General features: G+C 47.7%; 1 protein-coding gene across 2 annotated transcripts; it reads right to left on the bottom strand.

The window, feature by feature from the left end:
- Positions 1-3,531: 3,531 nt before the first annotated feature.
- Pla2g15 (phospholipase A2 group XV) lies at positions 3,532-21,865 on the bottom strand. Of its 2 annotated transcripts, none has more exons than XM_055621164.1 (6): positions 21,647-21,865; positions 17,063-17,219; positions 8,500-8,618; positions 8,164-8,262; positions 7,544-7,768; positions 3,532-5,434 (listed from the first exon to the last, which is right to left on the bottom strand). In XM_055621164.1, the coding sequence occupies exons 1-6, from the start codon at positions 21,792-21,794 to the stop codon at positions 4,923-4,925; spliced, it is 1,260 nt and encodes a 419-aa protein (XP_055477139.1). In that variant the 5' UTR covers positions 21,795-21,865; the 3' UTR covers positions 3,532-4,922. The 2 variants fall into 2 exon arrangements, with proteins under 2 accessions (XP_055477139.1, XP_055477140.1); XM_055621165.1 differs by having other exon boundaries at positions 5,242-5,434; positions 7,544-7,643.
- Positions 21,866-24,733: the final 2,868 nt, after the last annotated feature.

The raw sequence follows: 24,733 nt of genomic DNA, 5'->3' as shown, positions 1-24,733 counted from the left end.
TTACATTTCACTGGACCCTCTAACGGACCTGTCTGATAGGAGTAAATGTATTTATTCTAAAGGAACAGTTGTGCTTTCTACTTGGGCTATCAGACTTTCTTTAAACGGACCCCAAGAAATTAGTATTTTTCTCTTGCTAGGAGAGGAAGTGGCAGAAGCATCCAAAGGAGGGGCTTATCTCCTGGAGAAAAATTTACAACTTGTCAGATGACCTTAAAGGACAAAAACTTGTCAGATGACCTTAAAAGACATACTTGGAGTTCAAAAGGAACTATGCCTAGGTTCTGTGTTTCTTGCTTAAGATTTAAGCCCTATTAAGAGTTAAGTAGTTAAGAGCACACTCAAGGGAAGGGGATTCTATTCCCAGCACCCACATGGTGCCTCACAACCACCTGTAACCCCAGTCCTTGGGGATCCAACAGGCATGTGGTACACATACATAAATGCAGGCAGGCAAAGGTACACATAAAGTAAAATCTTAAAAAATTATCAGGGTTTAGTGCCACACCCGCCTTTAAATGCCTGGAAGGCAGAGGAAGCTGGATCTAGGTGAGTTCAAGGGCAGGTAAGTTAGAACCTGTTTCAGAACAAAAACAACAAGACAAAAGCCTGGAAGCCAGAGCGCCTTTAATCCTAGCACTCTGGGAGGCAAAGGCAGGTAGATTACTTGAATTCCAGGCCAGCCTGGGCTACAGAGTAGAGGCTACACAGAGAAACTCTGTCTCAAAAAAACAAAACAAAACAAAACAAAACTCAAAAACAAATCCAAACAAGAAAAGCCTGGGTGGTGGTGGCAGTGGTCACCCTTACTCTCAGCACTCCGGAGGCAGAGGAAGGTGATCTCTGAGATCCAGGCCAGCCTGAGCTACAAGGTGAGTTCCAGTACTGTTACACAAAGAAACCCTGACTGAAAAAAGAAAAAAAAAATGTAAGCCCTATCCTCAAATCAGGACCCCCAAAGACAGACTTGGAGCAGTCATTGGATCTTTCCCTCATCCCAGTGTGACCACATTGAATAGATCTCCTTTTTCTGTTTTTAAAAAAAATTGTTTTTGTTTTATGTGCATTGGTTTTTTTTGTTTGTTTGTTTTGTTTTGTTTTGCTTGCATGTATGTCTGTGTGAGGGTGTCAAATCTTGGAGTTAGGCACAGGTGTGAGCTGCCATGTGGGTGCTGGGAATTGAACCCCGGTCATCAGAGTGTCAGTGTTCCTAACCGCTGAGCCATCACTCCAGCCCCTCTGCTTTTCATTATTAACTTGACTCCCTTTATCAGTTTATTGAGGGTACATGGCTAAACCTAGTTTGATAGGGAACAGGCTGTAACCCCAAATCTGGCACCGTGGTGGAGTCTAATGACAGGAATTTAATAGGTGGGTGAGGATCAGATGTTTTCCAACATCAGCACTCTTGTCCTACAGGCGCACCCTGCAGGATATGTTTATTTATCCTCACTAATCAGATAAGGAAGCTGGGACTCAGGGAGGTCAAAATGCTACCCAAGCAAATTGGCTGATGCTGGTAGAATGCCTTCTCTGCAGCTATGGAATTGAGGTGCTAGTAGGGCTAAAAAAGAGAATGAGTGGGTAGCTGGCTACAAGGTCATCACAAAAGATGGCATGGGTGGGCAGGTAAGTGTTGAGCTGGGTGGGACCAGGGAGTGAGGCTTCTTTTCATGTTACCAACCTTTCACTTAGGCCTAAGGTGCCAGAGCTGGGCTTGTGGGTGGGTGCCTTCACTTCTTTCTTGACCAACTCCCTTCTTCCATGCTTTATACCTGTACAGCGAGGCTTAGAGCGCCCTCTAATGGCTACAAGAATATATTGACACCTAGAGTTGCCAACTCAAGGGAAACTAGCACTGGAAAGCCTAACCCATCTTCAGTGGCCCCAGGTTCAACACCACAAAGTTCAGGCTGGGACCCAAACCCTCTGCATGCTTCTCTACCTCAGACACTCCAATGTCCATCGCCATGTGCCCCTATTTCTTAGTCATCATCTCTGCTCATCCCTCTCTGCCCATCCCAATATTAACCTAGTCTCTCTCTCTCTTTCTGTCTGTATGTCTCTCTCTTTCCTGCTAGAGTCCTTGAGAATAGGAAAGCTCATTGGAATCCATGGATTTCCATGCCTTCCACTCCTGGCTTTGCAAGGCTGGCAACAGTTTCCCATCATCTGAAGCAAAGCTCTAAGGAGCCTTATGAAGCTCTGGCAGGCCAGTGCCTGATCTCTTTCTATGGCTCCCTGTGCCGACTCAGAAGGCAGGCAAATACGATGTTGAATCTAGGAAAGCTGACTTCCTAAAATGAACTTTTAAGTTCAAAGTGTAGAGGGCAGGAAGGCCTTGTGCACACAGATAAGCAATGGAGAAGCCAGGACAGTTACACACACATCTCACCTCTTCGCTGGAGTAAGGTGACAAGCAGCTGCTCTTCCAGCAATGATCTAGTTTTACAATCTGGTGATCCTCTGCTGCCTGATGAGACAGGCTCTGCCCATATCTCCCAGAATTTATTTATTGCAGACTCTTTCCTCCTAAATCTTGAGCACTGCTTTTAGGCCGTAAGACCTATTTTTTAAGATTTATTTATACTTATGAACGCTCTGTTTGCATGTATGCCTGCATGACATAAGAGCATCAGATCCCATTATAGATGGTTGTGAGCCACCATGTGGTTGCTGGGAATTGAACTCAGGAGCTCTGGAAGAGCAGACAGTGCTCTTAACCGCTGAGCCATCTCTCCAGTCCCCCCCCCCTTTTTTTCATAAGACCTATTCTTATGAGTAATGCCACTTTGCTTTCCAGCATCCTAAGTGACTTCTATGTTAGCTTAGGGCCAGGCCAATCCTGAGACTCCTGCAAGCATATTTACCTCAGTCATTTTCCCTTATCTTGAGCATTGCTCTTAGTCAAAAAGAAAAGATCTTGCGAATGAAGCCATATGTACTTTGCAAAGAGCTTCGATGTAAACATGTCTAAAATTGTTTGTGCACTTGGGACTGAGTTAATTGTTATCTGAATCCTCTGCCCCCAAATTATGCTGTGCTTAAATATGGCTAAAGTAAAGTGATCTGGGCCAGACTCCAGAAGTCCTGGTCTAGCCCCAGTTACAATAAAACCAGGCTGAGCCTGTCATTCTTAGCTCACCCTGATCGGTTCTCCTGCCTGTTCTAGAGCCTGTGGGGAATCACCACATCGGAGGACACTGAGTCCAGCAGCTGAGGGAGGACAGGGCCCAGGCAACCCAGCCAGGGTCATTTGCAGGATCATCCTTTATCACCACCTTCAGCTTTGGGGCATCATATGAGAACTGAACTACAGAACAGGGTGAGAATAAGAGCCCAACTCCAAGAGACACAGTTCTGGGTCTGTTCCTTGGTCCCGGTGAGAGAAATTGACTCCAAAGACATAGGGTAAAGCGAAAGCAGAGGATAATGCTATAAGCCCAGTAAAGCCGTGGACCAAGCACCCACCTCTGCATCACCTTCATACTTCACAGCTCCCTCCTCTCAGGGAGGGCAGGGCAAGGCACCTTACAGCATCCGGAATACTTTTATTGCCAAAATCGAGGTACAACTTGCTCACGGCCCCAGATGGGAGTCCTACCACTCAGGTGAGGGATAGATGATGGGAATGTGCTTAACAAAGTCCAGTGCCAGAAGCACTGTGGGAAGGCAGTGCAGTCCAGCCTGAAAGTGGTTTTGGAACCCCAACCTAAAAAAAGCTGACCCAAGCTTATAGTCAGGTTCACTGTCCCTATGGTAGGCCCAGATGGCAGGCCTTAGAATCCCCATCCCTGCTGCCACAGAGACCATGCAGCATCCCAGGGCAAACAGAAAACCCTAGCTGGGAACTGTAAGCTCCTAGCTCTCTCAGAAGCCCTTTCAAATCTCTGCACTACTTTCTGCAAAACAAAACCCACTCAGCTGCCTGATGGGAGCAAGTGTTGGGCAAGAACTCTACCACCTTGAGAGGTGCCAAGCCTTGTGCCAGCCCACGTGGCTGGTACAAAGACCCTACAGCAGGGTACGAGATGGTGGTGGAGTTCTCAAGGCAGGCTCAGGGAAGCTCTGAGCACCCGTGGTGGTTCCGTTGAGCTCACTTTCTTCCCAGGTACCTTGCTAGAAGGTCACGACATTAGGCACTACTCTCCTTAACCTACAGTCCCAGAACCAAGAGAGCCAGCTTCAGTACTGGGACCCGCATCACCACCAAGATCAGGAATCCTAGGACATGTCCCCCAGAATTGAGGGGTCCTCTGCTGCCCAGTTCAGAACTAGGATGCTGCTAGAGGTGAGAGGTAGAGTGGACTGTAAATATCCCAGGACCTGGAGGAATCATGGAGCACACAGCTGCCCTGCCTGCAGGTTGCCAGACTGCATCCAGGAGACCCCACACTCAGGATGTCCACCAGTGAAGTCAGAGGAAAGCCGGCAGCTCTAGCCACCTACAGCCAGCGTAGTAGGCTACCTGAGTCCAGTGTGTGGGAAGGTCACCTGAGGGTCACTGTGGAACCTTCCAGGGCAGGACTTCAGCTCAATAACTAACATCCGTCACAGGAAGGTTAGGACCGAGTAGGCTAGAGTGGAAAGACCAGGAGCTAGAAGGACTGCATGGCCTGAGTTAGGGACCGGGATGAGGAGCCAACAATCCAGCCTACACAGCCAGTCTGAGGTCACAAATCCATCAGTAGCAGCATTCTTTCCAACAAATGTCCTTTGAGTTCACACTTATTTCTTCCTTCTTCACTGCTATTCTACGTAAGAAGGACGAGAAATAGCATTCCCCTGGGCAAATGCCTTACAGCCTAAAAGTTAGGCCTTCGAACGATGATCACAAACTTTGCCAAGCTCGTAGGCCACGGAAGAGTCAGAGGACAAGATCAGATCCGTGGTCTAGCCATCCAGCCAGCCTGGCACAGGAATCAAGGTTCAAGAAGCACACGTTTCAAATAGGCCAAGGTAGTGGCATTGGCTAGCATCTCAATGTGTTCACTTCCTGGCAACTCCTGCAATGAGACTTTGTGCTCCTGGCGGCTCTGCCAGGCCTGGCACTGCAGAACACTCTCCAGGTTCACTGTGCCATCACCATCACCAAAGCAGATTTTTGGGTCACGGTCAGGAAAGTTCTCATAGTAGAAAGAGTCCGGCGTGGGGACACCAGTCCCATAGAGGCAGTGCAGCTCCACGCCAGGTGGCATGGCGGCTTCAACCAGCCCTTCTGTGTCCTGCCGCATGAGCCAACCATCTTCGAAGCCGATGTCCTGGAAGAAGCGGCGATAGTCCCGGAGTGTGTAGTTAGTCGTGGGTGTGTGCACAAATACCTTTTCATGTGACCACGTGTGGTTGTATGGCAGTAGCCAGCTGGTAGAGACGGCAGATCGCTGCTGTTCCCGGATCTTCAGTGTTCGAATGACAGGGATGCGATTGTTGTCCCCTGGAAGGAAAGAGCTCCATCAGCCTGCGCCCAGGGAGGGAACTATGTGGATAGCAGGTTTACCAAGCTAGACAATGGCCCACTCAATACTGCAGAATCTTAGACTGTTAGCCCCTCCCCGAATCCACACATGACTGGCTCTTCTTTATTTTTCTTTCTTTCCTAATTTTTTTCTGTATGTGAAAAACATACATGCATATCTTGTACTTCCTCAACCAAGATTCAGAAAGCACTTCCCCTCCCTCCTTGAGTTATTGTTTGCTCATCTGTAAAGCCCTCTGCTAAGTGTGTACCGCCATGCCTGTGGGCACTAGTTTTGTCTAAGATGAAGCGGCAAGTCAAGTTGTTTTTTCCTGTTTTATCACTTTGAACTGATACATGCCTTCCTTAGACTCAGACCAGTATTCAGCCAATCTGATTTCATCCCACCCACTTAGGAGCCTGTGCACTGGCCCAGAAGGGGTCCTGCTGGAAGCAAGGCAGTGCGGTGGGGAGCTACAGCTGGGGTCAGCTCTTCTCCTTAGCCAGCGAGACTTTCAGGGGCTGAGGATAGGCTGCTCCACTATCCAATGCTGACTGACAGTGGGGAGGCCTTTCAGCTGGCCCCAGGGTAGCTTTGCCTGCTACCTGACCACTAGAATCCTTGGAGAAAAGGAAACTCCTAGGAGTTCGTGGATTTCTATCTCTCCCACCCCTGGATTTCTGGCGCTGACAGCAGTTTCCTAACATCCGAGCCAAAAATTTAAGGGATTTTCCAGGGAAGCTTTGAGATGGCCAATGCCTGAATTCTTATGCCTCCCTATCAAATTCTAAAGGCACCCACATCTCTTTCCTGTAGGCCCAGGAATGGCAGGGCAGAGGGCTGGGAAGAATCCTCACCATATCTAAACATCTACGCCATGAGCTCACTCTGCACTCAGTTCAGGATCACTGCTGGGAGAGATTATAAACCTGACCTGATCATAATGATCAAGCAGGTCAGGCTACCAGTGATGGCCGGAAGAAGGTCTGAGGACTTCTGAGATGGCCCTGGTTCACAGCCCCCAAGTGAGGGGGCCTGAGGCTGCCACTCAGTCATGGTGGAAGGAGGGCAGCTTCTTTCTGTACCAGGAGGCCCTGCCCCATGACTACAGAGGGTGGGCCCTACAGTCATGAAAACACAAAGCGACTGGAGAAGGGCCAAGAGAGGATCAACTTTCCCAACTACCAGGCAAACAGACCCAGCCAGACCTGCACCTGCTTCCTCCCTGCTCTGCCCACAGAGGCAGGTGAAACTCATAAATAGGATATGGTAGTCAGCCTTCCTCCTGTGACACAAAGTGGGGGTGGGGTGAGAAAGGCTTGAGAAGGGAGTCCAAAGAACTGTGGCAGAAATTGGGTTCTGCCAGCCAGGTATACAGAACTGTGTGTTCGTGTGTCCGTACACATAAGCAATGAGCAACAGTTATGTCACTCTGTGTACAAGATTACAGCAGATTAAACAAATTACAAGGGCTATCCACTAGAGAGGAGAACCTGGGAATAGAATTATATTTTATTTTTATTGACTTTTTTTTTTTTTTTTAAAGAGGGGTGTGTGTGTGTCCCTCCTCATCTGAGTGCTCCGGCATGCACGTGGAGGTCAGAAGACAACTCCTGGAAGTTGGTTTTCTCCTTCTACCATGTGGGTTCTGGGAACTGAATCCAGGTCCTCAGACTTGGCAACAAGTGCCTTAACCTGCTGAGCCACCTCACCAGCCACTGCATTAGATTTTCTTTGAGGAGAAAAAAATAAACATTTGTTTGTCTTTAATTAATTATGGTGTATATATGATATGCATATGAGCATATGAGCCTGTATGTTGAGGTCAGAGTACAATTTTGTGGAGGTTGTTCTCTCTTTCTCCTACCCGTTCTGGGAATTGAACTGAAATTGTTGGGCTTGCACAGTAAGCTCCTTCCACTGGGCCCCCAAAAACGGATATTTAAAATAGAAGATCACTCTGGAGAAGGAAAAATGTTAGTTCAGGGAGGAGACATGAAGGATGTTGACACAGCACTGAGGCCACAGAAGGGATGAGAAAGTGTTCCTGGAACAGCCACCCCGGAACAGGAACGGGTAGGGCTTACCTGACGCCAGGACACGCAGGGTCTTGGCCACGCCCCCCCAGGGCGCACCCAGTGAGATGAAGGCGCGGATGTACTTGTCCTTCCAGGCCTGTGGTTGCCGCTGCAGAAAGTAGAGCGTGTACATGTTGCCCATGCTGTGGGCGACCAGCACCACGGGGCCCCCATACATCTGGTACATCTCCTCGATCATCTCTCGGAGGGCCAAGAAGTAGGGCCCGTTTTCATCTGCAGGCCAGAGCCAAGCAGGGGTCAGGCAGGAAGTGTTCTGGGATCTGGACCACTGACCAATCCATAGGCCAGACCCAGGACTAGGGGTGCAGAGAGTGTGGGAAACTAAGTAGGAGCAAACTAGTTCCCCCAAAGGTTCAGGAAGAGAGGACGAGACTCCGTGTCCCCCCTCGGTCTTAGCCTCTGCTGCTGCCAAGACTCAGAGGTCCAGATATCCTGGGATGAATGACAGGAAGGACAAAGCAAGACTGATCAGAGCTGGTGGCTGCGGCCACTGCGGTGATGTCGGCCAGAGGCCCAGAGGTAGGGAGGACCCAAGGCCTATTAGTGCCCAAGACTACCTTATCCCTGCCTCCCAACCCCTCGGGGATGAAATGCAAGTGATCTCTTACTCGGGGCTCGGCGCCAATCATAGGGAGCCCCTCGGACGTCTTCGCCCCGCGTGTAGCCCCAGCCCACAAGGCTCTCCACCATAGTGTAAAAATAGGAGCCTACAGACAGAAAGGCATAGAATTACATAAAATATAACCAATGTTAGCCACCCACACCACACCCACAAAGACAGTGACATCTGTCTCCCAGAAGAAGTGTAAGATAAATTAGTGTCCACTAATCAGAGACAGCTTATAGGCTACCCCTTCCAAGTGATGCAGTACTTCCCATGTTCTAGAGGCCCAGCTGGAATCCCCAGCCTCGTGCCCTGGAGGGCCTGAGCAAAAGCTACATACCCACATTCCTTTTGCTGGGGTCTAGGAACTCCACAGAAAATGTTTCCCCAAAGCCAGGGACACGAACATCCACACCATCAGGAAACTGGGTGGCCCGAGATGTTCTGTTGTAAATCAGCCTGTTAGGAGAAGACAAGTCAGTAACTCACTGGCACCACTAAGCTTAGTGTGTCTCAATACTGTGCCCTTAGCCATACTCCAGTCTCACTTCCTGGTTCAGTCAGAGGTTGAAAGGGGATGAAAAAGTACTAAGGCAAGCTTATAAAACACTGATCAATGCCAGACATGGACTTGAGAGGTAGCGTTGGGAAGATCAGACAGCCAAGGTTATCTTCCTTTATGTATAACTTTGAGGCTAGCCTAGGCTGTAAGAGACCCTGTCTCAAACAAATAAGCAAACAAAAACCCCAACAGTACAGAGTTCAGATAACAAAAACCCAAATGAGAACTCCATCAAGGTTTACTCCAGAGACTAATCATGAGGCCCTGCCAAAGCAAATTCCCTTTTCTGGGCATCCCCTCGCCTAGAACAAGGGTCTTGAACTAGACAGATGGAAGCACCAGTTACAGCCATGTCATCAACATCATACTAGGCAGTATGTCTTGTCGGCAGCACCTTCCACCCCTCCTAACACATTACAGAGCAAAGCAGATGGTGAGCAATGCACACAGCAGACATGACCACCTCAGGGTCTCAATATCTATAACTTCTACACAGATGAGTAGGAGAGAGGTGGGACAGGGCCCAGAGGAAAGATAGGTGCAGGTCGGGAGAGACAGGAGAAAACATGTATTGTACACCAAAATGGGTTCAGCTGGATCCTATTTGCTCTGGACACTGGACCCTAGTGGCTCCCCGAAGTCATGCCATCCAAAGAGGAAGGGAATGAACCTGCTCAGCCATCCAAGGACAGATGACCTGCCGGCAGCCACAACACCCAGGATGTGGCCACCCATTCCTAAATGCAGTGATGGGGACTGTCATCTCCTGGGCAGTCCTTTGTTAATGTTCTGTTGCTGTCTAACTACCAAAGATTTAGCAGCTCCTAACTCAAGGTATTATCAGGTCATAGCTTCTGTGGTTGCAGTAAAAAAACCAAACTCGGAGCAGTACACGGCTGCTCTACTTGCCTTCCTCAGATCAGGGGTTGACAAGACCTGGAGAAGTAATAGGAAACACCAGAGGAAAAAAACGCCCCAGAAAAGCTGAATATGTTAGTGGTCCTGAATCCTATTGTCATTAAAGATCAGTTACAAAGGCCTGGAGAGAGAGTTCAGTGGTTAAAAGTACTTGTTGCTGTTTCAGAAGACCGAGGGTTCAAGTCCGAGTACCTACAATCATCTATGACTTCAGTTCGTCCACCTTTCCTGGCCTCCCCAGGGGCTGTACACACCTGAACACAAACGTACAGGCAGACAGAAAATCCATACACATAAGAAAAAAAAAGCCTCCGGGCAGTTTGGCACATGCCTTTAGTCCCAGCCTCAACAGGCACTCTAAACTCTCTGGCTCTAAAGATTGTTTTTTTAATGATAGAACTTTTACTGTGTTTGGCAACTGCAGCTTAAGATCGACTGAGTCTTTGAAGAGCAACTTGGGAGCCGAGTGGCGCTGGAGCACGCCTTTAATCACAGTACTCAGGAGGCAGAAGCTGATGGATCAGCCTGGACTACAGAGCAAGTTCCAGGATGCCCAGGGCCACACAGAGAAACCCTGTCTCAAAAGAAGAAAAAAAAAAAAAAAACTCAGTCACAGAAACTGACAGGATATAACACTGATCACATGATAGGGCCCCAGGCCACTCTCTCCAGTGAATAACCAGCCAAGTGTAGAAAATTATGATGGAAAGCTAAAGCAGCTAGCTGTGTGCAAGATGAAAATCTAAACAGGTCAGAGAAGCAACAAAGACAAAAGGAGAAGGCTCCTATCAGCATCAACCTGTGCCTTCATTGGCAGTACCTGAAACCACATGTCTCCAGGACAGAAATAGAAATGGAGATCAACAGCCCAGAAATAGCTGCAATCACACACCAAAAAGTGTAAACAAAGAGGGCAGCAAGAACAACAGTGAAGGACTGGGTGCCTGGAAGATTGGCTAGCAGGTCTCAGGAAGAGCTGATGAAGTTCTAGTCAGCCCAAATATTTACGGGGCACCAACTATCTTCTTTGATTTGGCTTAGCTCTTAAGAGCATTTGTTCCTCCTGCAGAGGACCCAGGTTCAATTCCCAAAGCCACCCACTGGTGGCTTACAACTATCTGTAATTCCCAGTCCTAGGGGATCTGATATCTTCAGACTTACACAAGCACCCAGCACACACAGTAAGTACACACACACACACACACACACATATACATATATATATATAACCAAAATACTCGTATACATAAAATAACTCTAGAAAAAAAAAGCAAACCCACAAAAATAAACAGAAACCTATGCTCTGCCTTCAGACACCTCTGTCTGGGAAAGGACCTTAGACTAATACAATTCAGGCAGGCAGTGGTGGTGCACACCTTTAGTTCCAACACTCAGGAGGCAGAGGCAGCCTGAGGCACTCTGAGTTTGAGGCCAGCCTGCTCTACAGAGCGAGTTCCAGGACAGCCAGAAAGAGAAACTGAGTCTCAAAAAAAAAAAAAAAAGATTAATACAATTCTGAGTTTGAATTCTGATTCTGTGATTCATCAGCTGAATTGAGATGGCTGTAGCCAGTTTTATAAATTCTTTGAGCTTCCAGATCCCTTTATCTATAAAGTAAGTTTGTTGTATTTTGCTTTGTTGTGGTTCTGGGGATCAAGTCCAGAGCCTAATAATGTATGATATACAAGTGATTTATGACCTAAACATGATTACACCCCCACCTCCTTAAAGCAGATTTAAAAACAATACCACCTCGAAAGTGTGCCTGGGGACCAAATTAAACTCATCACTTATCGATTTCCTTATGGTGCAGACCTCAATCAAGCGTGTTCTAGTTACACATCCTGAGCTACACAGCAAGATCCTGTCTCAAATCCCTTTTTTAAAAACCTAATTGTGTGAGTATGATTTTTTTTTTTTTTTGCCTCCATGTATATATGTGTACCACATGCAGGGCATCAGGACCCTTGGAGCTGAGTTATGACAGTTGTGAGCCACTGTGTGAGTGATGAGACTCAACTGCAAGCCCTCTGCAAAAGGAGCAAGTGATCTAATCTACTAGGACACCTTATCAACCCCCTTTATGTTGTTGTTTTGTTGGTCTTTTTTACTGCTGGGCGCTGGTGGCGCCCAGCTTTAGTCCCAGCACCTCGCCGGCAGAGACAGGTGGATCTCTATGAGGTCAAGGCCAGCCTGGTCACAAACCATGTTCCAGAGCTATTACACAGAAACCCTGTTTCAAAAACAAACAAACAAACAAAAAACCCAAAAGAAGCCAGGCTTGGTGGCACAGGCCTGTAACCCCAGCACTCAAGGAGGCAAAGGCAGGCAAATCTCTATGAGTTTTGAGGCCAGCCTGGTCTACAAGGTAAGTCCAGGATAGCCAGGTCTGCACAGAAAAATCCTGTCCCCCCCAAAAAACAAAAACAAACAAAAAAGTAGGATGAGTGTAATCCCAGCACTTCTAAGGTAAGATGGGCGACAGTAGAACTGACAGCTAACTAACCTGGAATACACAAAATAGAAGGCAGGAACTGACTCTGACCACCACAACAGTCTGGTAGACACATACAGGCAATAAAAAACAAACAAACAAAACAAAATTAAAAAACAAAAACAATACCAAAAAAAAAAATCTCTGCATTCAATCCCTAGTTCCATAAAATAAGCAGGATATAACACAGCACATACAAGTATGTGTGGATAGGCAAAGAAGAGAGATTAGGGATGGCAAAACTAAGGACCCATAAAAAAATCCTATAAAACCCACTTCTTTGTATGATTAAAATATATCATTCTTAGCCAGGCGCAGTGTTACACGCCTGTAATCCTAGCACTCTGGAAGGCAGAGGAGGGCAGATTTCTGTAAATTTGAGGCCAGTCTGGTTTACAAAGTGAATCCAGGGCAGCCAAGGCTACACAGAGAAACCCTGTCTCAAAAAAAACCAAAATTATATATAATTCTTAATAAAAGGAAGTCTGAACACAGGTCCTCTGGATGGGTAGAAAATGCTTCCCCCAGGAGAGATGGATTTAAATGAAAATTACTCCTTACACATTTTTGGTCAAGGAGGCCGTAGAGGCCATGAAAACAACAGAGACCATTGCCACTGCTTCTGGTTGCCCTCTATGACTACATGGCAAGGCCCTATTGCTAAAGACACTGTGTTCTTTGTTTGCTAGGCATAGCAGATTAAAGCGAGACCTGACCTGGAGACTTCCTTCCTGATAGCTAGATTTCACAGTACTGGATGGTGCTACACAAGCCACCGAGGGAGAAAAGCCAGCAATGGCGAGCTGGGTGCGCCAATGCGCACATGTGATCCCAGCACTCAGGAAGGCAGAGGCAGGCGGGTCCAGGACAGCCAAGGCTACACAGAGAGACCCTGTCTCAAAAAAAAAAAAAACAAGGAAAAAAGAAAGAAAGAGAGAGAGAAAGAAAGGTCATCAATGGTATAAACCAGCTGGGCGAAGCCTGAAAGCTGCAATACTGTCCTACGGCAAGATGTGTCCACTGATGTAATAGTGGCATGAGGGTTATATGGCTAACCAACCACTTTTTTTTTTTTTTTTTTTTTTTATTGTATCTGAGGCCCATTCAATAGAAGGGAATTCAAGCCTGGCACTAGAAACCTGCTAAAAAGCCCATGGCCTGAGAAGTCACAGGCACTAGCAGAGAACGAACTTCTGTTTTGCTAAATGAGCATGTTGTCTGTCAAACTGTCTTTTAGATATTTATGATTATGGGCATTAAATTAGTGTTGCTCAGCCAGGCCAGAGAAACTTCTTCCGTAGTGGGCAGGATTAATGCAGAGAATCATAACTGGTCAGAGTGCTGAGAATAAGTAACTACTGAGAGCTCAGTTCTAAATGAGACATCTATTAACAACACCCCCCAAGGCTCAGGAAACACCATAGAAGAGGGAGAAGAAAGGATGTAAGAAGAGGAGGAAGTTGGAAAGAGTACTGTGAAATGCTATCTTCTGGGCATCACATGGCTGTTGATTAGCAAACACTCCAGTAGGCAGAACTAACTGAACTGATTGGATTATTAAGAGGAGGAAAGCCAAGAAAATAAAGATAAGGCAGCAAGCTGGCTCAGTGGATAAAGATACTTGTTGACAAACCTGAAGACCTGAGTTCAAATCCCTGCAAGCAACATGGTAGAGAACCATTTTCTCAGGTGTAAATAAGTGTAATTTTCTTAAAAAAAAAAAAAAAAAAAAGAAAAGAAAATTAAAGAAGAGGACATGGGCTGAGGAGGTGGCTCATAGATTAAGAGCTCTGGCTGATCCTCCAGATGACCGACCTAGATTCGATTCCCAGCATTCATGGGGCCATTCATACTAATCAGCAACTATAGTTCCAGGGGATCCAAGACCCTCTGGCCTTTGCAGGCATCAGGCATGTACACTGAAGAGAAACACACATACACATAAAATAAAATAATTCTAAAAGAAGAAGAAGACCACCCCCGCTGGCTGCTCTTGCAGAGCTCCCTGGTTCAGTCCCCTGCACCCATGCAGGGCAGCTAACAATCATCTGTAACTCCAGTTCCAAGGGACCTAACACCTCCTTGTGGCTTTCTTAGGAAATGCATGCATATGGTACATAGACACGCATGAAGGCAAAACTCCCATACACGTAAAATAAAAACAAATAAATCTTTACAAAAATAAAAAGGAGATGGTATGAAGGTGGGAAAGGGATATCTTTGGGAGGAGGTGAATATGATTAAGAAACACTGTATAAGCCAAGTATAGTAGCCCAGGCCTTTAGTTCCAGCACTTGGGAGGCAGAAGTAGGGGCATCTCTGTGAGTTGGAGGCCATCCTGTTCTACACAGTGAGCTCCAAGACAGCCATAGAGAATCTGACACCCTCTTCTGGCCTCTACAGTACTACACACGTGTGGTGCACAGCCAACCACAGAGGGAAAACAACCATAAACATACAATTAAGAAAAACATTTTAAAAAAAAGAAAAGAAGAAAGAAAGAAAAGGAGACTAGAGAGATGGCTCTCTCGCAGAATACCTAGGTTCAATTCCCAGCATCAATTCCCTGGTAGCTCAGAACCATTACTTCGGTTCTGGTAGACTGATGCCTTTCTCTCACCTCTGCAGCTCGCATGCAGTGAACATATACACACACAGGTAAGACAATCCAACCCTTAAAAAATAAAGTAAACCTAAAAGCCAGTTTTCAAAGACACATGGTATATGTATGAAACTGTCAAAATAGAAGATTAAAAAAAATTACCTGCCGGGAGGTGGCGATACACACCTTTAATCCCAGCACTCAGAGGGCAGAGGTAGGCATATCTTTGTGAGTTTGAGGCCAGCCTGGTTTACAGTTCTAGGACAGCCAGAGCTACACGGAGAAACCACGCCTCGAAAAATAAAAGCAAAAAACAAACAAACAAAAAAATCCCTGAGACAATTAAATCCTCTGCCATCCAACTAAAATGTTTATTTCATATACCCCTTAACTTTGTCCCCTGAGCACCACTGATCTGTTTGCACAAAAGGGAAATCAATTTTTTTCTGTCTGTGTTTGTTTTGGGTCTTGACAGGGGGTCTTGCTACTTAATGCTGGCTGGTACCCATTCAGTCACCTAAGCTGGCCTCAAATTTGTGACAATCCTCCTGCCTCAGCCTCCCTCCCAAATGCTGGGATTTTATACATGCCACCATACCCGCTTCATTTATAGTTTACAAACATACCTGTGGCTAGTAACCGATGAGGTTTGGGTTGATTATATTATAACATGAAAAGTGAGATGGCTCAGCAGGTTAAGGGTCCTGCTGCCAAGTCTGACAACCTGAGTTCATTCTCTGGGGATCACATGGTAGAAAGTGAGAAGATGATTTCTACAAGTTGTCCTCTGACCCCCATACCGATATCCCTATATGATAGATAGACAGACAGACAGACAGACAGACAGACAGACAGATAGATAGATAGATAGATAGATAGGTAGGTAGGTAGATAGGTAGGTTTTTTTAAGGATGGGAAGTTTTTGATCTATCACACTCTGTTGGTAAAAAACTTCACTTTAAGCAGGGCGCAATGGTGCACACCTGTGATACCAGCACTCAGGGAGGCAGAGGCAGGCGGAGCTCTGTAAGTTCAAGGCCAGCTTGGTCTACAAAGCAAGTCCAGGACAGCCAAAGCTACACAGAGAAACCCTATCTCAAAAAACAAAAACAAAAACAAAATAAAATAATAACAACACTTTATAACAGAAAAAATTTAAATTTCCTATATTGAATTTTGTAAAACAACATAATTTGATACTTGGTGAGAGTTAAAAAGAACATGTATGGGGCCTGGAGAAAAGTGATGGCAGGAGAGATTTTAAGTAGGGAATAAAGTTGAGCTTATTTGGGGAACGGTGGCTTTTGGAGACAAAGTATAGATTGGAGCCTACAGTCTTCCTCAGGCTCCCAAAGCAATGAGATTATAGGCCTGCACCACCAGCAGGTTTTTTGGGTTGATTTTTTTTTGAGATGTTTTTAACATTTTTCATTTTATGTGTATTCAGTATTTTTGTATTTTCAGTATTTCGTGTGTTTTCATGAATGTATGGCCTCTATATATGTGTGCACTGGCCCTCCCCCAAAAAACCAAACAAACAGAAGTGGGCATCAGATTCCCAGATATTGACGTTAAAACTACCATGTGGGTGCCAGGAACCAACCCTCTAGGGCAATGGTTCTTAACCTGTGGGCTGTGACCCCCTTTAGGGTTGCATATCAGATATCCTGCATATCAGATATTTACACTGTGGCTCAGAACAGTTGCAAAATTACAGTTATGAAGTAGCAGTGAAATAATTTTACAGGTGGGAGGGGTCACTATAACATGAAAAACTGTGTTAGAGGGTCACAGCGCCAGGAAGGTCGAGGACCGCTGCTGTAGGGTTCTCTGCAATAGCAGGTACGGCCCTCAGTCACTGAGTCAGCTCAACAGCCAGGCTTTAAAGGGTGAATGGGAGGGGATTTACTCAGTAAAGACTATAAAATCAGAGTCCCCATGTTTGCATATTACAACATGCAAAGATACAGACATATAGGGGGAAGAACAGGCAGCTCTAGCCAAGACCAGGCAAAGAAAGGAGGGGAGCCATACTGAATCTGTGAATAGGAGCGAGGCAAAAACAAAAACAAAAACCTGAGTCTATGACGCAATGGCTGAACTAGAGAAGGGAGGACCGGAAGCAGCAGGAAGAAAAAGAAAACCATGCTTCTGAGAGTGTATAGATAGTGCCAAGCAGGCCAGACCAGATCAAGGGCTACAGACCTAGAAGAGAGAGGTCACCTCCACCTGTTGAGGAATGAGGACACAGACTCACGGGACTTTGAAGGCCTCTCTAGGCCCCGTAGATGAGTGCCCCCCCCCAACCTGGGTACACCAGCCCTCACCTGATGTTGTCGATCCAGCAGTCGATGATAACAGGCAGAAGCAGCTCAAGGTTCAGCCACAGTGTGAAGTAGCTGTCCGTCCTCTTGAAGCAAAGGTAGTGGACCACCTTCGGCTTATCCAGCTTTGCTTCCAGCTGGTTCCCCAAGTCACCAGGCACTACAGAAGTGAAAGACAGGCATGGGCCCAGGCCGTGGCAGGCTGGAGACCCCAAGAACCTCGCAGTCTGCAAAAGAGTCACCCAAAGAAAAGAACACCTCTACTCTGGCCCGACTTTGCAGTCCCACTCTGAAACAGAAGCACAATGCCAGGGTTGGGAAAATCAGAAACAGGGAAGCTGGACAGAGAGGCCAGGACACCTTGTCATATAGAAAAGCTGCTGCTAGCCAGGCATGGTGATGGATACCTGTAAACCTGGGAGGCTGAGGCAGGAGGATCAAGTGACTGCTAACCCAACCTGGGCTACATAATGAGATCCTGTTTCAAAACAAACAGAAAGAAGAGCTGCGTTAATGGGAAAGAGGCCTGCCAGCAGACTCTCCCCAGTGCTATGAGATAAAAATAACTTCCCTAGATCTCCGCTGGAACTTCCATGTAGGCCATTCAGAAGGGAATTCAAGCCAGAGTCACTTCCCTAAGAGGCCGTGGATCTCTGATATCTCTGCCTGGTTTGTCCCCACAACTACAGATGGTTTCTAAAGTAATGGACCCGGATCAGATTCTAACTAAGAGGGGGTCTGAGGCTCATGGGAGTTTTTTCCAAAACCTCCAACATGTGGTCAGCCTGATATTTGATATGTACCCTCCAAGCATAAACCAGGCTGAAAAGAAAAGCTGGGTCTTATCTATCTTTCAAGCAGTGGGACACAAGACAGAGTAGTAGGCCAAAAATTAAATCTAGAGGCAATGTCTTATGTTTTTGTTTTGAGACAGGGTCTTGCTGACATCAAAAGCATGCTTTTCCAGCCTCCAACCAGCCAAATGCTGGGATTACAGGCTTGTGGGAAGAAAGTCGTGATAAAAAACACAAATGAGAGAAGCTTACAATGGTACCAGCAAGCCTACCAAGGCCCTTAGGCATTGCTAAAGGCCAGCAAAGTTCCAGAGGGTAGGTCCTGTGGAAAACCTTAACAGGTTGAGAGGTGTCCCACAGCAGATGGCTAACCTGCAATAACATGCCATACAAGCCACAGGCCAGGGTGTGTGACCACGTTTCAAGCATGACTGGATTGACCCTTGTCAATCTCTTTGGTCCACACAAACCCTAGGGCCCAAGCTCACACCCATCCCTTAAATTTCCAGTATTTAAATCCCCATGATCTACTCCCATTAACCTTACAGACTGCAGCTACCTCCTATAGGCTATGCTCTGTGCAGTTCATAAAGACAAACAACCCCTTCCCTCTTCTCCCCCACCCCCCAAAGGTTTATTTGTGTAGCCCTGGCTATCCTGGAACTTGCTCTGTAAACCAGGCTGGCCTGGAGCTCAGAGATCCACCTGTCTCTGCCTCCAGAGTGCTGGGCCTAACAACCAGTGCGACAACCTCCTCTAAGATCTACGGTCACTGTACGGCGCCACTTAGCTCTCCTCACCAGGGACTCTGAACCCGGCACATGTCCTGGCCTGAGTGGTTATCCCAGTGTCTTCAGAGTGTCTTGGGAAACAGGTGAGACACTGTGTGTGTGTGAGGCAGGAAATTCCCAGCATGGGAGCCTTCACCTGATGTGCCTGTGAACTGGGCATGTGAACTGGTCAATGTCTCCATCGACCGAAGGGGAAATGGGTGAAAGAGGAAGCTAGCAGACACCCTTTGCCCTGGTCGGTCTGTGTGGCCTCCAAAAATAGCAATGGCCCCTTCTTGAGATACGTGGTGCCCGAGACATGGACGAGAGCCACATACAGAACTTTTACACTGGGAAGCCATCTTTACCTTCACACAAAACTTAAAATTACGTTGACTTAATGTGTGTGTGTGTGTGTGTGTGTAGGGGTAAGATAAGAGCACAACACAGCATATGTGTGGAAGCTGGAGGACACTTACCCCTTTACCCACTGAGCACTCTTTTTTGGGGGGGGAGGAGGGAGGGTCGACAAGTTCTGTAGCCTTGTCTAGCTGTCCTGGACTTCCTTTATAGACCAGGCTGGCCTCAAACTCACAAGAATCTTCCTGCCTCTGCCCCCCTGAGTGCTGGGATTAAAGGTGTGAGCCACCACCATCACCTCTGCAACCAGCTTGCTTGCATCTACCTGCCTACCTGCCTACCTATCCCTTTACTTGTTGGTCACTGAGCTTTCTTGCAGGTCCTCTTTATTCATTTAACAGATGGGAAGACTGAGGCTGAGAAGGGTGCAAATGATGCCTAAGGTCTCATCCCCAGGCCTCAGGATCAATTTTTCTGAGTTTTGCTGCCTCTACCACTAATTCAGGATCCACACTTTGTGCCCAGAAACAGCTCTCTCTGGCCTGAGTCAACAACAGCAGCCTCGATCCTTGAAAAGATGGGCAGATTGAGAATCAGGTGTCTGGAGCCCTGTGGAATAAATAAAGGACTGGAGTGCAGTTAGTAAAAAAAAAAAAAAAAAAATGTGGCAAACAAGCAGCCATGGTGGCGGTACGAGTCTTTAATCCCAGCACTAGGGAAGCAGAGGCAGGCAGATCTCTGAGTTCAAGGCCAGTCTGGTCCACAAAGAGAGGACAGGGCTACAGAGTGAGACCCTGCCTTTAAAAAAAAAAAAAGTGACAAACATTGAGGTGGTCAGAGATTGCATTTGTCCCTTTGTCCCAATGCCAAGTTCAATTCTTAGAACTCCTTAGGCTCATATGTGACTTCTTCAACCTGGCCCCCAGGGTAAAAGTCCAGATGACCCAATAAATCACAAGCTCTACACCACCCATGCCCCCGCCTCCCCCCAGTTCCACTCCAACCAGCCTGGAACCATCTTGTGACCAACCTTTGTTCCGGCACACATTGCATCCTCCCATCCAGGCTGAGTTACCCAACATAGACCTCATCTCTGAGAGCCATTGTTACTACCATTCAGGAAGCTTGGGAAAGGCAGGGATGATGTAAAAATCTCAAAATGAACCTACGTCCAGAATCCCTCATACCATTTCCTGACCTAAAATGCCTAATTTGCTTGTTTGTTTTGGTTTTCAAGACAGGAGTTCTCAGCCAGGCGAGATGGTGTATGCCATTAATGCCAGCACTTGGGAGGCAGAGGCAGGTAGATATCTGAGTTCAAGGCCAACATGGTCTACAAAGAGAGTTCCAGGACAGCAAGGGCTACACAGAGAAACAGTGTCTCAAAAATAAAAAATGGACAGGGTTTCTTTGTATAGTCCTGGCTGTCTTGGAACTTGCTTTATAGACTAGGATGGACTTGAACTCAGATAAGCCTGCCTTTGCCTCTGCCTCCTGAGCACTGGGATCAAAAGCACGCACCACCATACCTAATTTAGAATGCCTATTGAGACTTCCAGGAACCCCTTTGCCTGACAACAATTTCCTTCTATGATCTTCAGTACCACAAACTTAAATATTCCCAGCAGCTGGTCAAGGTGGCACGGAGGCCCTTAATCTCAGCATTCAGGAGGCAGAGGCAGGCGGATCTCCGAGTTCAAAAGCCAGCCTGCTCTACAAAGTGAGTTCCAGAACCGTCAAGGCTGTTAGGCAGAGAAGCCCTGTCTTAAATCAATCGAAAACAAGAAATCCCCAAAGAAAAAGCACAGGAACTTAGTCTCCAGTTGAGTAAATATAACATATGCTTCAACATGTCTCTAATCTCAGGAGTCCTGGCTGGACAGGAAAACCAGTTCAAGATGACAGCCGTGAGCTGAATGGGGCACCTAAGACTCCTGGAGATTTTAACCTGGCCTATTACCACAAGGAAACATTGTCATTCCTGTTTAGGGACCAGGTCCGGGACCAAAGAGTGAGTGAGCAGGGAGTTTCACCTGGCCTCAACACAGCCTGGAGTAACCAGGTCTGGCAGGAAAGAGAGTAGAAGCATGCATGCTCTTGGAGTCCCTTAACACCCGTTCAAGGCTGTCTTCCCAATGCTTCCTCAGCCTTCCCTTAGCCATCCTGTTTCCCTTAGGCCTTCTCCTCAAAAGTCAATGCCATCCACTTCATAAGTTAGAGCAAAGGGAAATGATCTTGGTGGTCAGCCAAGATAGCACTTGCTGTCAGCCATGCTCTGTAAAATGCAGAAGGGAGACAGGGGTAATGCCTCCTAGGCAGACTCAGACCAATACTGAGACTACCTAGGAGTCCTCTGAGGTAGAGTTAAACTGCCTCAGTCTTTCCAGCTAAGAAATGGGGGCATGGTGAGGCAAGGCTTGGAGCTGATGCGGATAGGTGGAATGGGAAATCGGACATACTTCCACGTTTTAGAGGGTGGCTGACCACACCCGTGCCCAGCACGGCGGGAGATGGGCTAACCGACCCGTCCCAGATTAGACACCAAAACGCTCTGGGCTCCGTGCTTAAAGCAGATGCACAACGGAGAAGTCGGCCCAGCAGCTCCTGGCTGCACAGGATCCTGCACAAGATCCGCCCACCACCCCACCGCTCTAGAGTCTCACCCAGCACCACCGGGGGGTGACGTTGGGCCGGGAGCGCCAGGTCTGCCAGCATCATTAGCAGAAGCAGGGGGAACAGGAGGCCACTCCGGAGCTGGGTCGCGCGACAAGTGCAGAGGTGGCAGTCCATGGCGTGAGACTGTGGCAGCATGTCCAAGGGCGGCTTCAGTGCTTAGGGATCCTGCCTAGGCCGGGGCCGCAGCGTTGCGCTTAACCCACCGCTCGCAGCCACCAGTCAATTAGGACCCGCCTCTTGCTAAGGCTCTACCAATTGGAACGAGCGTCCCTCCCACCCAAGCTCACCACCCGCCCTTGCCCACCCCTGGGCTTGCTAGACTGTGCTGCGCGCCGAACGCATCGATCGGCCGCTGGGCGCCGCTTGGCTCCCCGCTACCACGCGGCTATCAGACTGTTAGGAGGCGGCCCACCTCACCTTGTACCCAACACAGTCCCTGGTACTCGCTCAGGTGGTCCTCATTTCTGATTCCTGGGCCTCCCACACCCGAAAGGGCTGGAAACAGGTTTATCGTTTGCTGTGTCTGAACATCCTCTCTGAAAGCAAGAAGAGAGGAAGGGAGCCCTGGGTGGTTGGTTCGTTCTTGGAACTCAGGTGACCAGCAGCTGTCCGGAGCCCTCACACAGCCTTCACGCTGGCATTCCCAGGGGCACCTGGGCTCGCTCCCCCCTGCCTACAGAACTTTTACTGTCTGCCTAGACAGTAGAAATGCAGGTGGGACCCCAGAAACGGGCCCGGGAGAAGCCAAATTATCCTGTTCCAGACGAAGGGTCTGTCGATCGATCTGGCAAGTGCAGCCCATGAAGGAGAGTTAGCGGAAGCGGTTTTAATCTGAAACCCTGAGCCATCTATTTTTTAAGTTTCCCCTGCAAGGAACAGGGTTCGGGACCTCCGGTAGAGCCGGGTGTGGTGATGCACACCTTTAGTCCCAGCACTCAGGAGGCGGAGGCAGGTGGATCTGTATCAGTTCGAGGCCAGCCTGGTCTACAAAGCAAGTCCAGGAGAGCCAAGGCTACACAGAGAAACCCTGTCTCGAAAAACAGAAAACAAAAAAACAAAACAAAACAAACAAAAACAAACAAACAAACAAAAAAACCACCTCAGGTTGGCACTTTATCTCCTGTCCACGCAAACCTGGGAACTCAGGAAACAAGAGCCAGGAGCTGGGTCCCGGGCAGACTGGGCGAAGGCTCAACACTGGTAATATGGCAACCTAGTGGGGTAAAGTTGACCAGTGCGTTTGAGAAATGACCCTCCACACACTTCCCTCTGAAGGCCTATTGTACCCTCGGGACACTGCTTAGTCCCAAGATTTCAGTTCCACCCTTCACCTCTTCCTTCCCTCTTCTTAGTAAACAGCTGACCCATGTTAAAGCCGATCATGCTTAGTTTCTACAGCAAGATAGGAAGTGGGACTTTGTTGTTGTTGTTGTTGTTGAGACGGGGTTTCTCTGCGTAGCCCTGGCTGTCCTGGAACTCGCTCTGTAGACCAGGCTGGCCTCGAACTCACGCAGTTGAGGGATAATGTCATTGTCTTCAGGGATGTAGTCACCGGTGAGTTGCTAATGCTTCAGTTGATATCTATGTCCGTGCTGGTGGCTGTATAGATGTCTATAGTGGGTTAGTGGGTCGCAGACAAAGCAGAAGACAAGGAAGACTTTGGCGGAGGAGGGGTGGAGTGGGTACACGGATGTGGGTAAGCACTATATAAATGTATGAGATTGCAAACCAGTCCATTAAATCCCGTGTCTCAGGAGGAACACGCAGACAGAGGGAACCACGCTTGGCTGATAGCATCAAGGCACTCCCTCTCTGCCCTGGTTATCGCCTGCGGACCACTGTACCTCCCAACCCCCGTCTCTCAAATAGGTTAAAGCCACAGGGTCAGCGCGCCCTCTGGTGGCATTAAGCGATTATGCAATGACTCGGAGTTGAAAAACTTGGGTGGACTGGCTATTTCTAATTACCCAGGAGACCTTTGGAAATGAGGTTTGCCGGAAGCAGCTGAGGGAGAGAAATGATCCTCTAGTTGAATCTTGTTCTATCGAAGGATTTGTTTTTCCTATGGTCAAAAAGGGAGAGAAGAGGTCGCTTTCTTACCACTCCTGTTAGCATAAAAGGTTGTGCCGGCCAGACTGTGGTGACACATGCCTTTAATCCCAGCACTTGGGAGGCAGAGGCAGGCGGAGTCTACCGAGTGAGATCCAAGACAACCAGGGCTACACAGACAAACCCTGTCTCGAAAAATCAAACAACAAAGGAAAGGTTGCGCCAACATCCCCCACCCCACCCCTGAGAGTCAAAGTGGACAGACTGTATTTTTCGAAGGGCCTCGCGTGCACTCCCTTGAAACATGGCCTCTTCTGCATAGAGTGCAGTTTGGGATAGGACTCACTATCTCTGCTGGTATTCACTCCTTCATCAGTCACCCAACAAAGAAGCAGAAGAGTGAGGACTGACTGGGGCTAGGACCTCCATCAGCACAGAAATCTCAGACTGCATAGAGGAGCCCGAGTAAAGAAGGAGATGCTTTGAGAGGTGAAGATACCGAGGAAGAAGAGATGTGGGCTCAAGGAAAAGCCAGGAAATAAAAGGGCCCATGGGGGAGGAGGGCAGGGAAGACGAGAACTCCGGCTGCTCTTCCAGAGGTCCTGAGTTCAATTTCCAGCAACCACATGGTGGCTCACTACCATCTTTAAAGGGATCTTGATGCTTCTGGTGTGTAGGTGTATGTATAGATAGATAAACACACACACAGAAATGAGAGAAGGCCCCATGGTCCAAAGGAGCTTACTGCTAGAATAAAGAGCAGAAACAGGACTGAAGAGATGACTCAACAGAGCATTGTTGTTCTTGCTGAGGACCCTGATTCAATTCCTAGCACCCACAAGTGACTCACAATCATCAACTCCAGTTCCAGGAAATCCAACACCTTCTGATTGCTGTGGGCATCAGGCACACACATGGTATACATATATGCTTGTAGCCAAAACATTCATACACATTAAATTAAAAAAAATAACAAATAGAAGAAGAAGAAGAAGAAGAAGAAGAAGAAGAAGAAGAAGAAGAAG

Source organism: Psammomys obesus, unplaced genomic scaffold (genome assembly GCF_907164565.1).
Source record: "Psammomys obesus unplaced genomic scaffold, mPsaObe1.curated_primary_1811, whole genome shotgun sequence".
Taxonomy (NCBI): domain Eukaryota; kingdom Metazoa; phylum Chordata; class Mammalia; order Rodentia; family Muridae; genus Psammomys; species Psammomys obesus.
Note: the sequence above shows the minus strand (reverse complement) of the source record. Positions and strands in the feature narration are given on the sequence as shown.